General features: G+C 39.7%; 1 protein-coding gene across 4 annotated transcripts in view; it reads left to right on the forward strand.

Annotated features, from left to right (window-relative positions):
• RSPRY1 (ring finger and SPRY domain containing 1) overlaps window positions 1-17555 on the forward strand; it is a 38219-nt gene that overhangs the window by 16672 nt on the left and 3992 nt on the right. For 2 of the 4 annotated variants that reach the window (XM_042231676.1, XM_004015020.5), the window contains 11 exons: window positions 522-574; window positions 1251-1363; window positions 2469-2595; window positions 3258-3316; window positions 5368-5434; window positions 6252-6383; window positions 7247-7362; window positions 8303-8446; window positions 13277-13388; window positions 14899-15001; window positions 15364-15516. In XM_042231676.1, the coding sequence (XP_042087610.1) occupies window positions 522-574; window positions 1251-1363; window positions 2469-2595; window positions 3258-3316; window positions 5368-5434; window positions 6252-6383; window positions 7247-7362; window positions 8303-8446; window positions 13277-13388; window positions 14899-15001; window positions 15364-15516 (1179 nt within the window). The remainder of the gene's footprint in view (window positions 1-521; window positions 575-1250; window positions 1364-2468; window positions 2596-3257; window positions 3317-5367; window positions 5435-6251; window positions 6384-7246; window positions 7363-8302; window positions 8447-13276; window positions 13389-14898; window positions 15002-15363; window positions 15517-17555) is intronic. The other 2 variants (XM_060397963.1, XM_060397962.1) reach the window with 1 other exon arrangement.

Raw genomic sequence — 17555 nt, forward strand, 5'->3', positions numbered from 1 at the left:
TCTTCTAACCTCATTTTATGAAGTTTAAGCATATAGTGATATTTACCAGAACGCCACCTAAAAACGAAGCTGTTATGTAGGCCTTTGCTTCTGTAAGTCCTCATTTGGGATTGCGTTTGCCTTCCTGGCACTTTTGAGGTATGTATGAGGAAGATGATGTTGGTCTCCTTGCCTTGTCTCTACTGGCATTGGAGAGGTTAAACTGTTGGAGGTAAAAGTGAAAGTGAGCTCTGGCTTTCAGTGTTAGTCTTGTGCTTTGACTTCAGGCCACATGGTGGTCCTTTCACGTGCTTTTCTGCCCATTTTGTTAATGTTTGTGGGCTGTCATGGACAGTGACCTTGTAAATAAGTACATGTGGTGTGCATTTGTCCTTAAAGATTATAGCTCTGGTTGTCTCCTCCATCTTTCTCTACATTCACTCATGTTCCTTTCTAACCCCCAAACTTGCAGTTTGAACTACTATTTGAAATTGTCATTTCTTATTTCTTCAAGTTTGATGTCTTGAATGTTTATTTTTCAGTGATCAGGAACCTCCCTATTCAATGATTACATTGCACGAAATGGCAGAAACAGGTATTTTTTAAAGTTTTTAAAAAGACTTCCTAATTGATTAATTAATGATCATGAAGAAATGTAGCCACTTTTAAAAAAATACTTCAAAAATACTTTACATGATGAGGAAAAAAGCCGTTAGTCTATGGAAATTTTCCTGCACAAGGGCAATAATTAAAAGCACTGTATTGTATTCTGAGTATATACTGCATCTTTTAGTAATGGTTTTATCTCACTGGAATTATTAAAATTATTTTGGCATTGACAGATCTTTGACTATAATTCTTCTAGAATAGGAAGATAATTTTTTGTTCCTCAATTTTCTAAATGTCATTCAGAAAATAGAGCCAACTGTTTCAGATACTTAATTTTCTCAGTTAACTCCTGTGTCATAAATAAAGGCTGGAAACTTTTAATCATAATTTGAGAACCCAGAAACATAGCTTGAATTTTCTTCAAATAAAGATACCCCTAAATCACCAGACTCCTGTAAATTAGGATTTTTTGTTTCTACCATGATGACCAGCAATTGATGACCATGTCCATGCCAAATACTAGCTGCTTAAAAGCTGTAGGATGTTTCTCTTCTCCAAGAGTGGTTCTATTTTACTGTGAAGTCATCTTGTGTTATAAGTTACATATTTTCACAGTTTAAAAATAGCGACTTTATCATATAATCTTCTTGATTTGCTCTTAGATGAAGGATGGTTAGACGTTGTCCAGTCTTTAATTAGAGTTATTCCATTGGAAGATCCACTGGGACCAGCTGTTATAACATTATTACTAGATGAATGTCCATTGCCCACTAAAGTAAGTTAATAATTATCTTTTATGAAACTGACATCTGTGCTTAAACACAAGATGAATGGCCACAAAGAACATTTGGTATAATGCATTTCCTCTTTATATATAGTATTTTGAGTCTGTTTTATTTAATATTACTTTCATTGTATAAACTTGTTTTTTATTACTTATGAATTGTTACATCCTCTGTCTATTAGTAGCTTACTCAAAAACTTTAGTTTAAAATTTTTTAAATGTCAAAAATGGGAGCATTTATATTGGATTGGCCAAAAAGTTCATTTGGGTTTTTCTGTAACAGTGTACTGGTCCAACCCAGGTATCTATAATGGCATTCTTTGAAATTAGAAGGGAATGTTCAATTGCTAAGCTGATTCTCTCTCTAAACAATTTCCTCATGACAAAACTTTCTTTAAATATTTTCTATTAAGAAAAAAAAAACTGTTATACCAAAAACACTTTTGAGTCTTAATATTGGTATATTGGCATGATTTTGATTATTCCAAGTTAGAACAAAAGTATCAAATTTTCATTGTCTTATTCCATATGGTCTATGGAATCCTTTCTTAAAAATTTTGGATTCTGGCATCTTTCATTTGTCTAAGCCCTACGTATTTAGGCCCAACATGGAAAAACATGGACAAAGGGAAAAAGTCTTTGATCTGTCACTGATGAATTGACCTTTGCCTAGTCTTATAGGAGGTTTCTATTATAATTTGCCTTAAAAATTCTGGTGATATTTGTTCTTGATTGATAAAAAAAAATTTTTTTAAGGAACTTTCTACTTCAATATCACGAGGCCTTATTGTTATCAATCATATTGGCATTTGGGTGGATTTAGTCTGTTGAATGACCCAAGAGTATATAGCATATATTTGATACAACTGGTACATTTTGAGTGAAATGTTATCTAGAAATTCATGTAAGAAAACTTTCAGATCAAATAATATTTCCCATCAATAATGGTATCCTTTGGGTATATTTTATCATGTTTGCATGGTAATTCTGAGTTAATTTAACACCTGGTTATTACTTTCGTGTCAAATAATTACCTTGGGGATAAAAAGCCTAAGTCATATATTTACCAGATCCACTTGTATGTTTTTGTTTTTAGGATGCACTCCAAAAACTGACTGAAATTCTCAACCTAAATGGAGAAGTAGCTTGCCAGGACTCAGGTCATCCTGCCAAACACAGGAACACATCTGCAGTCCTAGGCTGCTTGGCAGAGAAACTAGCAGGTAACTCTGGGAAGCTCCCCCAAGGAAAACCTTAAGTTGTTTGACCTTAAGGGGAAGATGGAAAATTTAAAACAAAGAGTTTTCCTATTAATACAAGAAATACTTTTCTTTTCTTTTCTTTTTTTCATAAAAACATCTCTCCCCAGAGTCTCTTCTGATAATGAACCTCTGCTGATGAGTTTCTTTTTTAATTACACCTTGCTGAGTACAGGCGCAGGATCTTTATTTTTTCATTTAAAAAAATTTTTTTTTAATTTTTACAATGTTTTGTTGGTTTCTGTCATACAGCAACAAAAATCAGCCATAATTATACATACTCCAAAATGAAGATGAGTAGTAACATGAATTCTTCAACTTTGCTTTCTTTTTTCCCAAATTTGTCTTGGTTATATATGTAGCCATTTGCATTTGTTTATAAATTTTAGAAGCTTATCAATTTTGAGAATAAAGCATATACCAACATTAAAAAAAAAGTTTTCCTTATTTGCTTTAAAAATTAAAAATAACAGAAAAGGCTAAGCTCATATGATATTGAATCTAATATATACACAGTTTATAAATTTTAGCTAGATGAAAGAGTTCTATGTTGTTGTTGGTCTTAGTTACCAATTCAACTAATGTGACACATTTAGTTATATCCAGTGTTTGTTGTATTTGTCTAGGTCCTGCAAGTATTGGTTTACTTAGCCCAGGAATACTGGAATATTTGCTACAGTGTCTGGTAAGTGAGACATCAAAGCTAGTTATTCTTAGTCATCTAGAATTGTGCATTTTTCTAACATTTCCAGCTTAGCCAATGGCACAGAGAATGGAATCAGCTATAAATTTTATTTGCAGGTGTTTCCTGAGTGTTTATCTGTTCCCTCCTATATATAAAAAAAAAAAAAAAGTAAGGGCAGGATAAGAATTTATTACAAGCAAAAAACAGCTGAGTCGGTTTGGTTTTAAATTTAGTCATAAGATAGGTGCTATGATTGGCTTTTTTGTGTGCATCCTTAGAGTCTGCCAAATGGTAGTAGGAACCTCCACAGTAGAAACAAAATTACACAGCATTCCAAGCCAGGAAACTGTGAGGTCAGTTTCCCAGTGTATGTAAATCTCTCTGTTCCTCCATCCTTCCCTGCTCCCTACTGCTCTTTAAATAACTGTTGTTATTTGGTGTATGGTCTGTGAAGCTTGTGGTTTGCCAAGGCTATGCTGTTAGATCTCTCGCACTGTTGGACTAGGCTTGTCTGGTCTGTATTTTTTAAAGTTATGTTTTGCAGGTCTGCTATTCATTGGCCTTTTTCAAAATCTGAAAAATATTTTCAGTACCTAGATAATATGTACTTAAAGCATTTAACACTATGCTAAGTAAGCACTATAGAAATACAGAAGTAGTCTAACAGTCCTTCACCCTCAAGTTTCCTGATTAGTTCAGGGAACAAAACTACTCAGACAAGATAATTAGCCTCTACTTCATGGTGGGATATGATCAAGGGCAAAACCCCTTCCTTCAGACCAAGTGCCAGGAGTTCTGAGAAGTGACTGGGAGGTGGGAGGTATGGGTGATGGGGACTGGGAACTGTGGGAGCTAGACTTCCTGATAAAGGTGAAGCTTCACCTGGGTCACAGCATAGGGTGAGAATTTGATTATGCACACAAGAGAGGAAAAATGGGCTTTGGGACTTCCCTGGCAGTTCAGTAGTTAAGACTGTGCTCTTTCTCAATGCAGAGGGCACAGGTTTGATCGCTGGTCAGGGAACTAAGATCCTGCATGCCACATGACGCAGCCAAAAATTTTTTTTAAATAAAGTTTTTTAAAAAATGGGATTCTTGGCTAAAGGCAAATCACTGGCAGAAGCCCAGAGACAGAAATGGCAGTGTTCCCAGCATATTACAGAGAACTGTCTGATCAGAAGACAGTATTCAGAGACAGGAGGATATAGACTGAGTAGTCAGGTAGGGAGGGCTCAGGGTCTGAAAAGCCAGACAGAGGGATTGAGGATGGTTATGGCAAGAAGTAAGGTGCTAAAGAGTCTTTGTAATGGGGAATAGCTTTGCAGAACCCAGTTGGGCACCAGAAGAGTGAATGGAAACCAGGTGATGTTCTGGAGCTCTTTTGCAGGCTCCTAGCATAACTGTGGGGAGGGATGGCTGGGAGCAGATGTGATGTTAAGCAGATAGACCTTTCTTCAAATGTGAACACATGTGATGTGAACTTAAGTATAACTGAAAGAGCTCACTTGTTGTTGAAAGAGCTTGTAACTGAAAGAGCTCACTTGTTGCTCTCGCCCACCTACAATCAGCATTTGTAGGCTTCCTTTCAGAGAACAGATTGAAAATGAAGCCATGAATTGTTACTTTCATTATTTATAATTTTGGAACCTGATAGTGATGAGTGATTCCTTTTAGGGTTCTGAATAAAAAAGCCATTTTTAGCTATACTTCTAAGCTTCTGTTTGTCTTGCTTAAATGAATGTAAGAATCAGCATGATTTCATTTAACAAATATAAGTGTTACTAAGTAAAATAGTGCATTTAACAAGATACTTTTGATGTTTCCATATCTATAAATGAACAAGAAAATAAGATTTTAGGAGACTATTGTGGTCAGTTACTAACAATAGTAGCAAGTGGATAATCAAGGACTTGAATGAGTAAAACTCTCATGACTGCTCCAAAAAAAAAGTCTAGCACACAATGGGTAAGAAGAGGAAATTGTCACCCCAGAAGGGCAATGATATATATATATGTGTATGTATGTATATATTTATCTTTTGTTGTCTTTCAGAAATTACAGTCCCACCCCACAGTCATGCTTTTTGCACTTATCGCACTGGAAAAGTTTGCACAGACAAGTAGGTATAGTGACACTTCTTGCAGTAATGATCTATATTGCCTGTTAAAAATGTTAATTTTTCTTAGTTACTGGATGACCTGCCGCCTTTGAACCCCATCAGATATGCCCACATTCTGGGGAGTTCCCTGGTGGCCTAGTGGTTAGGATTCTAGGCTTTCACTGCTGTGGCCCTAGGTTCAATCTCTGGTTGGGGAACTAAACTTCTGCAAGTCATGCAGCTAAATAAATAACATGCTGCTGCTGCTGCTGCTAAGTCGCTTCATTCGTGTCCGACTCTGTGCGACCCCATAGACGGCAGCCCACCAGGCTCCGCCGTCCGTGGGATTCTTCAGGCAAGAACGCTGGAGTGGGTTGCCATTTCCTTCTCCAATGCATGAAAGTGAAAAGTGAAAGTGAAGTCGCTCAGTTGTGTCCAACTCTTAGCGACCCCATGGACTGCAGCCTACCAGGCTCCTCCATCCCTGGGGTTTTCCAGACAAGAGTACTGGAATGGGGTGCCATTGCCTTCTCTGAAATAACATGCATACATTCTGATTTGTCTAGATAAACATCTCAAGGTCTATAATATGGTGACAAAGGCAACAGTTTTCTTACCTAAAGAATCAAAATTGGTGACTGTGATTAGCCACTTTTTATAGCTAGAAAATTTAGTGATGGTATTGCTACCTTCTAGAAAATAGAGCTCTTGGGCTTTGTCGTTAGTATAGTTTCCAAATTCTCTAATTGTCTCTCTGTATTCTTTCCCTCCATCAATCTGCCCAGCAAATGCTCCTACTCTTCCATGGTTAATTTAAGGTTTATGTCTTCTCAAACAGGTGAAAATAAATTGACTATTTCTGAATCCAGTATTAGTGACCGGCTTGTCACATTGGAGTCCTGGACTGATGATCCTGATTATCTGAAACGTCAAGTTGGTTTCTGTGCCCAGTGGAGTTTAGACAATCTCTGTAAGTAGCAGTTGTCCTGTATTAAAATGCCTGTTTTCATTTCCAAATCCACTTCTTAAATAGGATCACTGGTCTTCATTTGTGACAGTGTGAGTTTTTCCTTATAAAGTCCTCTACTGATAGGTTGGCTATGTTCTAGCAGTAATGAATCCTAGGGACTCTTCAGACAATTAGATGGAAGGAATGCTTCTAATTGCAGTGCTCTCCTATTCAGACATTGTTATTGGTCTCCTGTTTCCTGCTGCATCCAGGCCACCAATCAGCTGCTATTGTGTAATCCAACTCTTCCCAACACAGACTCTCTTCACTGTCTTAGAAGCAGTTCCCAGTCACTCCTATCTCTGGGCCTGTTCCTCTCACTTGGAATTCCCTCTCTTCACTCTTCTCCCTGTCCCAGCATTGCTCTTCAAAACTCAAATCATATCTATACCTTGAGAGTTGCTCCCAACTATTTTTCTCCTCCAAGGGCTGCAAGAACTAAAACTAGACTACTGCTCTGTCCTCACTTCCCCCACCCCATAGTTAGCACAATCCCCCTGCTCCTACCGCAACATTGTGGGAAACTGCTCAGTGCACAGCCTGTGTAGTGCCAGTTAAAGAATAATTCTGAAAAAGTACCATTTGGATTTTGCTGCATGCAAAAGAATGACTGTAAGGAACAGAAATATAAACCTACCTTTGCTGCCTTTACTAATTTGCTTAATTAATCTTCATACAGCCATGCAGCCCCAAAGCTAAGGTTATGTCTACCGATTCTGCCATTTTTGAGCACCTCAACTTATTAACAAGAGTGGCAGCCAGCGATGACAACAGTTTTTCCACAATAGCCTGCCTTAGAAACGTACCCACTTCTTCTTTTGCAGTTTTAAAAGAGGGTAGGCAGCTGACCTATGAGAAAGTGGACTTGAATAGCATTAAGGCCATGCTGAATAGCAACGATGTCAGCGAGTACCTGAAGATCTCGCCTCATGGCTTGGAGGTAAAGTTTCCATAGATGGACCATTCTAGGGAGAAAATCTTGTTTTCATTTTCATGCCCTGATTCTGAGCAAAAGCAATCCTTGCAAAATAGATGGAAATTTACTACATAACTCAGAGAGTGGTTAGAGGTAGAAGTGGTAGAAGAGAGTGTCTGAGATATTATATACTCTTTCCTATCTCACATGATCCTATACATATAGTAAGTGCTATAATGTTTATTGACTTGTTTAAATGTCTGACTTTAATCTATTCTATTTTATGCAGTTAAAGGTACAAAGACTAGTATTTCTAAAAGAGGCCCTTTCTTTTTTAATCCCTGTATAACCAGTTATATTCGATCTAGCACTTTACTTTCTCCGTGCATGTTGGAAATGTTGCTGATTGGCGGCGGGGGGCGAGTGAAGGTTAATGAAAGAGCCGCTTATATACAGCTGCTTTAGGCACTAGACATGTCAAGATTAAAGAGCTGTTTGAAGAATGACTGCAGACAGCCCTTTGATCTTACATCTTACCAAATGCTTTATGTAGTTTTCTGTTTTAGCTTATTTTTAGATACTCCATCTTATACCCGTCAATATCCTCTCCCTCATCTCCCTCCCTAACAAGTAACAGGTTAAGGCAGTGTTTATGCATTTGTAAAAGATTCTCCTGTGAGAGCAAACCTCTGTAAGTAATTCAAAATGAAGCCAGTGGCCATCACTGATTCTTACTTTGAGGTCTTCCAGTCCTTTCAATCTGGAACTCCATGGAAACTAAACTGTAAAATAGCATCCTTCCTTCAGTTTTGTATATTTTGTCACTGAGAATGCACAGAGAAGGAGACAGTAGTCCAGCAGGAGCTGTAATGAGAAAGGATAGATTCCACCTTCTGAGCGGTCTGTTATCTCTGGTGGTCTTCAGGCATTGATGGTGGGCTGCCATGCCCTTTGATTTTTCCAGGCTCGCTGCGATGCCTCTTCTTTTGAAAGTGTGCGTTGCACCTTTTGTGTGGATGCTGGGGTGTGGTACTATGAAGTTACTGTGGTCACTTCTGGTGTCATGCAGATCGGCTGGGCCACACGGGACAGCAAGTTCCTCAACCACGTGAGTACTGTGGAGACCTGGGCAGATGCGGGCAGCAGCGGGTGATTTTGGCAAGTGGGTGGTGCATCCTCATTTTTTCAGGTAGGTTTGCCCAGTAATCATTCCTTGGGCTGAACCACATGGTGCCAAATCTGCAACATCAGATTTATAAACTGATTCAGAAATAGGAAAACACAAGTGAACCTCTGCCATTTTTTTCCCCTCAAGTTTTAAGTTCATGTTAATTTTCCACCCAGAGGTTACATGTGTTCTTCTTTTTTAGGCTCTGCTCCAGCCCCAGTCACATCTTTGGCTCAGTTTTTATATTGTTATCAGTGATGGGTTTTATCTTGCATTTAAGCTTTAGGAGCTTTGTAGGAATTCTATTCCTTTCGTGAAATCGTAAATGTTGGCTTGACTCCTCTCATTTTACTTTTATCTTGTAATTTGTAGGCATATTTATTTTCAATATTTAGTATTTATCTTTTGTTACAGAAAGCTATCAGATATAAGGGGAGATTAAATCCACTAGAGGAAGCAGAGTTGGACCACTTCTACTTGAGTGTGAGAGGTTAGGATTCTTCCCTTTCCTTCAGGTGTTCATTTCTTGCCACTTTATACCCTTCTAATGTCTAACCCAATCAGCTTCCTTCTCATAGTCATAGTATATGCTCTTTGGAATTAATCCAGTTCTGGTCAGGAACATTTTGTGGCCATATGATTTTTACCCTTTGAGCTGGGAAAATACCCTTAGACTTATTTTTGTCATTAATCTGAATAATGACCTCTTATCTGGACTACCTTGGTGATCCGGTGGTTAAGAATGCACCTGCTGGTACAGGGGACATGGATTTAATCCCTGGTCCCAGAGATTCTACATGCCATGGGGCAGCTACGCCCAAGTGCCGCAACTGTTGAGTCTGTGCTCTTAGAGCCCAGGAACCGCAGCTGAACCCACATGCTACAGCTACTGAAGCCTATGTGCCCTAGAGCCCATGCTCTGCAACAAGAGAAGCCACTGCAATGAGAAGCCTGCTCACTGCAACTAGAGAAAGCCCTCACTCAGCAACAAAGACCCAGCAGAGCCAAAAAGAAAACAATAAATAAATAAAAATAAATAATAGCCTCTTCAGGTCAGTTCAGTCGCTCAGTCATGTCCAACTCTTTGTGACCCCATGAACCACAGCACGCCAGGCCTCCCTGTCCATCACCAACTCCCGGAGTCCACCCAAACCCATGAGCATTGAGTCGGTGATGCCATCCAACCATCTCATCCTCTGTCGTCCCCTTCTCCTCCTGGCCTCAATCTTTCCCAGCATCAGGGTCATTTCAGATGAGTCAGCTCTTTGCATCAGGTGGCCAAAGTATTAGAGTTTCAGCTTCAACATTAGTCCTTCCAATGAACACCCAGGACTGATTTCCTTTAGGATGGACTGGTTGGATCTCCTTGCAGTCCAAGGGACTCTCAAGAGTCTACTCCAGCACCACAGTTCAAAAGCATCAATTCTTCGGCCCTCAGCTTTCTTTTATAGTCCAACTCTCACATCCATATATGACCACTGGAAAACCATAGCCTTGACTAGAATAGCCTCTTACCCTCCAATTAAAAATAAATAAATAATATAGCCTCCCATCCCATATGTAAGGTCTTAGGATGGGTTTTAGAAGTGATCCAAAATGGCTGCGATCCAAAAGTCTACAAGGAATAAATGCTGGAGAGGGTGTGGAGAAAGGGAACCCTCTTACACTATTGGGAATGCAAACTAGTACAGCCACTTTGGAGAACAGCGTGGAGATTCCTTAAAAAACTGGAAATAGAACTGCCTTATGACCCAGCAATTCCATTGCTGGGCATACACACCAAGGAAACCAGAATTGAAAGAGACACATGTACCCCAATGTTCATTGCAGCACTGTTTATAATAGCCAGGACATGGAAGCAACCTAGATGTCTATCAGCAGACGAATTGGTAAGAAAGCTGTGGTACATATACACAATGGAGTATTACTCAGTCATTAAAAAGAACACATTTGAATCAGTTCTAATGAGGTGGATGAAACTGGAGCCTATTATACAGAGTGAAGTAAGCCAGAAAGGAAAACACCAATACAGTATACTAATGCATATATATGGAATTTAGAAAGATGGTAACGATAACCCTGTATGTGAGACAGCAAAAGAGACACATGTATAGAACAGTCTTTTGGACTCTGTGGGAGAAGGAGAGGGTGGGATGATATGGGAGAATGGCATTGAAATATGTATAATATCATATAAGAAACGAATTGCCAGTCCAGGTTTGATGCAGGATACAGGATGCTCGGGGCTGGTGCACTGGGATGACCCAGAGGGATGGTACAGGGAGGGAGGTGGGAGGGGGGTTCAGGATGGGGAACACATGTACACTCGTGGCGGATTCATGTTGATGTGTGGCAGAACCAATACAATATTGTAAAGTTTAAAAAAAAAAGAAGTGATCCAACAAAGTCAAACAACTTTGCCTGCCATAACAATAGTTTCTAAAGTGCCCTTTCAGCAAGGCTGTACAGCATCCTGGAATTGTTTATGACATTTTACTAAACTGCTCACTGGAAAGAGACAGATTAGAGGAAGAGGGCCCATGGAAAGGGCAGGTCTGGATTTTTGTCCAGGATGGCAAACTGGACCCTAAATTGCCATTGCTTTTGTTGGGAACCTTCCCGTTTCAGGGCCTTCTAGTTGACTAGGCCTTAATTAAAACCTGGATGAATGAGGCTTTTTTGGTGGCACCATGTAGTCAAAAGCAAGTGGTTCTGGAGAACAGTGCTAGTTAGTCTTCTAGTGCCCAGCTTGGGCGCTGACTTAAAGAAAGTGGCATCAATTACACAGATAGTCTGCTCCAAATGATGTCCTTAAGATGGTTTTTTTAGGACTTAAAAAGTCTTAATTTCCAGAGCACTTCATTTTAAAGCTTATCATCTGATTCCCACAACAGTTTTTACTGTTATAATTTCCATTTCACGGGCAAGAAAACTGAAACTAAGACTGGGACAAAACGAAACTAGGCCTTGAGTTCATTCCCCTACCTATTCTTCAATAATTGTGTTCTTTGCATTTGAAAATGGGGATAATCTCAGAGAATTAGCTAGTTGTCTCATTTGGAAGTAAATATTTGTCCCAAGACTAGAAGAAATATGGACTTCTCTTGGGAGGAAGCTTTATAAATTGTGTATCTCCTACTATGGCAGCACACTGCAGGTCTGAGAGTAGTGTATATGAGACTGAACGTTGCAGTGTCTTTTTAATGGCCAATGAAGCTGGATCATTTTATCTCGTGAGTGAAACTAATTTCTGCCATATAGTTGCAAAAACTTTGGCTTCTCAAGAAACTTAGAATACTATTTTCTTATCCCTCCAGATTGCTTGATAGACTTAATTTCTTTCCTTAAAAAATAAAACATTTTTCCCTGACTTAAGTACTGGTTGGTTAGAAATTGATGAAATCTGATATATCTTTCCCCCAATACAGCATTTTCATATTGTTACTATACTTAAAACTTTGCTTCCTGTGGACATTGTTCTGGTGATTCTGAATCTTTTTGCCTGTACAGACACAGTGTGGCTTTGTGGAATTAGTCTTTCCTAGGACACACCCAGTTTCTGAAAATTTGAAGTCCATTCATGGTGCCTCTTATTTTAACTCTTACTGATTGAGCTTTGCTGTTGAAAAGATGATCAGGTGTTAGGCTTGGAGATAGATCATTAATCTGAGAAGCTAAAGGGTAGGTCTTGTTCAGGTCACCTACAGAATAGTTATCTTGTTTATTGTTACAGTTTTTTTTGAACTTATTTGTTCAGGCTTTGGAAGGGATAGCAAGGCATTCTTTCTGTTAATAATAGACTGGTGAATATTCCGCTGAGAATTTACACAGCAGAATATTTAACCTTTGAGTAGTCTGAGCAGTGTATTCGGAACAACTAATTCTCACTTTGGAGAACACACATCCAAATTCAGTATGTTGTGGTCTAAGTAGTCAAAGAGTGTGTTGGAGCCCTTGTTCCAGTCTGTCTTGTGATTGTATTATCACGCAGAATAAGCAGACCATCCCCAGGATCTGAAGTCTTACTTGGATCTGGCCAACATTTTCAGTGGCCTTCTCTACTAGAATCTTTCACCATTGAGCCTTAAAGATAGCAGTTGTCTGGTCTGCATGTTTTCTGTATTCATTCTATTTTTTTTTCTTATAACTGCTCAAAATAATTTCTTGAGATCGCAAACCCACCCTTTTATGTTAACAATAAAGTAATTATTAAACAATTAAAAGGCAATAAGTAATAAAAGAAGTTGCCAGGAATCTGTATAATGTTCAGATATCTCGGAATACCTGTTTGCTAATAACCCACAATAGCCTCTCTGTTGTACCCAGGTTTAACATCTTTGAGCAAGGGAGTGTTTTGAAGTGTACTACAGGCAAAAAAGGTATTTGCCCACACCAGCCTTGGAATCAGAAAATCCCAAGGTCCAAACTTGACTTTTCTAGTAATGTGTTCTTGGGCAAGTTGGTTGACCTCTCTGAGACTTTATTTCTTCTTAAAATGGAATACAGTACTCCCAGCCTCAAGGTGGTTCATGAGAGTTAAATAAACTAACAGATGTGAAACTTGGGAAATAATTTGTTAGTGAGGTCATACTCTCTTCTGACTCCATGTCAAAATTTTGGTGCCTTCTAAGAACCATAATAGGCTCTCTCCCTTCATCTAGAAATCTTAGAATTCCAGCCACCAGCTTAATGGTTATAAAAGACACACTTACTTTTCCCATAACACAGCAGGCAGAGCCTCACTAATCTCTGGGCCCTATCTCCCTCCAGGAAGGCTATGGCATCGGGGACGATGAATACTCCTGTGCATACGACGGCTGCCGGCAGCTGATTTGGTACAACGCCAGAAGTAAGCCGCACCTACACCCCTGCTGGAAAGAAGGTATGCATTCCTCTCCATCATGAATTTATCAACTAGGGTAAGACATCTGGTTCTGGCAAAGCATTCATTATGTTAGGCTTTAAAATGTTTTGGATGACCCTGAGGGATGGGATGTTAGGTGGGAGGGAGGTTCAGGATGGGGAACAGATGTACACCCATGCCTGATTCACGTCAATGTATGGCAAAACCCACTACAATATTGTAAAGTAATTAGCCTCCAATTAAAATAAATTAATTAATTTTAAAAAATCTTTTGATGGAAAAAGAATAAGTGTGGGAAGGGGTATTAGCATTTGTATCCCCTACCATGGGTGTGAACAGTACTCTCCTGATACTCACCTCTGATGGAGCCCTTCCTTCAGCAAAACATTTCAGACTATAAAATTCTTAATTTAGTGGGGAAATTATTAATTAATATGAATTAAGATTTATATGTTGCTTCAGATTAATATGAATTCCACTTTCCTCTCTGGGTATATGTCTTAGAGCAGCTGTAGAAATATTAAGGACACTGAAATTGTAATGCCAATAAAATGAGATTTTCTTCAGAGCATTGGCACTATTCAGTGGACACATTCTGGGCCCTTCTAGATGCAACTTTTCAGGCTGACTTGAGCACTCTTGGCCTTAAAAACATCTCCCCAGCCTCAGATCTCCAAACATCAGGCTCAAGACACTGCAGGGGTAGAGACTACCAGGACTCTGAGTCAAAGCACAAGGATTTTACACAAGAATACATCTTATCAACAGCCTCATCTTTTTTGCCCCATTCAATTTGTATTCCAACTGGTTTGCTGTATCCAAGGCCTTATACCCATGAAAACATTTATTAATGAAAGATTCAAACCAGCATAGTTAGAACCACACAGTTGATTTGTCCAACACTTAGACCAAAGGATTTAAGATGAGTGAGTCTTTTCTCCCCCAACTAAATACAATGAAACAGGGCTTTTCTGCCTCACACCACAGCACCAAGGGTGGTATTCTCAGGGGGCCTCCTGGTGCACCCCACCTTGTTCTGAAGACAGAGAGTCATATGGTAGCAGATGGAACCTCTGGAAAAAATTTTTTTCTTTTTTGGCCATGCAGTCTTGTAGGAGGGATCTTAGTTGTCTAACTAGTGATTGAACCCTTGCCTTTGGCATGGGAAGTACAGAGTCCTAACCACTGGACCACCAGGGAATTCCCTCTCAGAGAATTTTAAATCTCATCAGAGAAGCAAAGTTCATGATTTTGATCTTACCATGTTTTACTGGTCCAAAAATGCACATTGCCCCCACATTTCACATCTTTGAAATTGGGATGCATCTTAAAATTGATGACTTTTCATAGATTAATTGGCAGCATTTTCCTTTTCAAACATTGATGTAAAGGGGTCAGATCAGTTGCAGAAGAAGCAAGATGAATATGTTGAGTATAGGACTACAAAAACAGACTTAATACAGTGATATCAAAACCCTTGAGACAGCAGAATCTTCCTGTCCTAACAGTGTTCCACTTCATCCTTTAGGAGACACGGTAGGATTTCTGTTAGACTTGAATGAAAAGCAAATGATCTTCTTTTTAAACGGCAACCAGCTGCCTCCTGAGAAGCAAGTCTTTTCATCTACTGTGTAAGTACCTTCTCTTAATCAAAAATTCAAGTAGATGCATGGAATGTCCTTTTCTCTAGGAAAAAAAGACTGTCCATTTATATAGTCAGTTGTGTGAGAAATCACTATACTTCAAGTAATTGGGGACTCATTTGATCATACCTAGAACTCTCCCAGAGTTTGATATAGGAAGATAAGAGCAGGATATTCTCTGGTTTATAGTCCCGTCTAGTTTAGTAAACATGATGCCACCCTTCTTTCTGCCGGGGTACGACTTATTCTGACTGACTTCTTATTCCAACTTATTTCTGAAAACCACTTTGTATATGATCTTCACTTTGTTTCTATGAATTCTCTTGATCTCTGCTCATTTTTATTTGTAGATCTGGATTTTTTGCAGCAGCTAGTTTCATGTCATATCAACAATGTGAGTTCAATTTTGGAGCAAAACCATTCAAATATCCACCGTCTATGAAATTTAGCACTTTTAATGACTATGCCTTCCTCACAGCTGAAGAGAAAATCATTTTGCCAAGGTAAGGAATCAGCAGTGTTGGCCTGTTGCACCCTTAAGGGTGTCTATAACGTAACAGTGTAATCCTAGCTCCTGTTCTGGCTTAAAAAGCAGGTCTGTAACAAGCCCTTCTGGGCTGTACTTCACCTTGGACTCAGTGTCCCAAGGCTTGAGAGTGGCTCAGCAGTTTCCAGATGAACCAGAAAATGTCATGGAGTGATGACAGCCCTGCCTGCTGCAACAGAGCCTCTGTAATATCCCGAGAACTGAAGGGCCATTTATTTCCCAGCTCAGAGGTCTGAGGTTCATTCTGAGAACCCCTCTTCATCTTGTCTTAGCACCTGACAGGGATTCTGAACTTTAAATTCCTCCTGGTGAAAGTGTGAAGTAACACCTGTCTCATCTGTCATACATACCCCATCACTTTGTTATGTAGCCTGTCTTTCTTGGATGCGGGCCATAAACAGGTCTGTTTTCTCACCTACACCCTGAAAGTTCCAACTGATCCGTCTAAGTGTTCCCCTGGAAGCTGACCTTAGTTAAAACTGCTTCAGCATTTAGTTAACCACCCCTGCAGAATTAAACTTTCCAAAAGTCAGATGGCAATAGGCCCCAACTGTCAGAAAGTCATCTTTTATGGGTGGTTTCTGTGTACTGTCTCAGTACCCTAAGATCTTGGCGCCCAAAGTGCAGTCTGCATTGGATAAGAACAGAGTTACCAGCTTGGCAGTCCTGCGCTGCATTGGAATTTTGTTTTCTGTGACAGTGACACCAAGACAGAAGTTGTCAGAGACTAACTGAATGGCCTCTTTAATGCCAGAGTTTCCTGTTTTACTCACAGGAATAGTATTCTTTTCTGACTTCAGGGTAGGAGATCAGGGCCCTGTTTCTACTTGGCATTTTGTAAAGTGTTCCATATTGTAAATCCTCTCTGTCTCTACCTCTTCTTCCATTCATTCTTTTTCTTCTTCTTTTTCTTAAACTTTTTATAATAGAAAATTTCAAATACACATGAAAGAAAAAAAGAATAGCACAGTAAAGCAGCATATATATACATATATATGTATATATGTATATATATACATACCCACCTCTCAGCTACAACAGTCACCACTCATAGCCACCTGCTTCTCTTACAGTTTTCTCTGTTAATAGCTCCATTGTCGATTCTGTTTCCCTGGCTATAGTCCTAGAGGATCCTTGACAAGGCAGAGTATGAGTGTCTGCCATTTCTATGATGGATTGTTCAGCAAATCCTATGGGCTGTACTTTCAGAATATGTCCCAGCCACCAACTTCTGTTCCCTCTCCCTGTTCCCACCATGGCTAAAGCCTCCAATTTCCCACCTGGGTTGTTCCTGCCCTCAAACTAGTCTCCCTGTTCCCACCTTAGCCCCTTCTCTGTTCAGCACAGCCTCCAGAATGATTGTTACAATATAAATCAGATCATGCACTTCTCTGCTCATCAGACTCCAGTGGCTTCCTCTTTCACTTAAGGTAAAAGCTTGAATCTCAGCAGACGCTGTAGGATTTGTCCCCTCCTCTCCTCCACTACTTCTTAGACCTCTTGCACTCTCCCCTGTGCCATCCTGGCCTCCTTGCTGCTCCTGAAACAGACCAAGTCTGCTACTGTAGCCCCAGGGTCTTTGCACTAGAAAGTTCTGCTTTCACAACTCTTCCTGCTACTAGAATGGTCTGATATGTGTTTTCCAGTACCACTGAGCAGTGAACTTGATTCTGACACCATCTACCTGGAAATAGCTTCAGACCCCACCTGGAGAAGGGTTTAGTCCTGCAGGACTGCCCTTTCCTCCCACTTTATGTGCCAGTCACAAGTCCAGGTCATGACCAACTCGCTGTAACTGGAGGCTCCCATGCCCTCCACCTTTGGTTTGATTCATTTGCTAGAGCTCCCGCCACAGAACTCAGGAAAGCAGTTTACTTCTGTGTCCGTGTTATACTTAACCAGCTGAGCCACCAGGTAAGATGAGAATGACCAGCCTCCTCCATTCTCTGTTTTAGAAAATCATTGTAAGATTGAAATGAGATGTCTTGTGTGAAA

Source organism: Ovis aries, chromosome 14, assembly GCF_016772045.2.
Source record: "Ovis aries strain OAR_USU_Benz2616 breed Rambouillet chromosome 14, ARS-UI_Ramb_v3.0, whole genome shotgun sequence".
Taxonomy (NCBI): domain Eukaryota; kingdom Metazoa; phylum Chordata; class Mammalia; order Artiodactyla; family Bovidae; genus Ovis; species Ovis aries.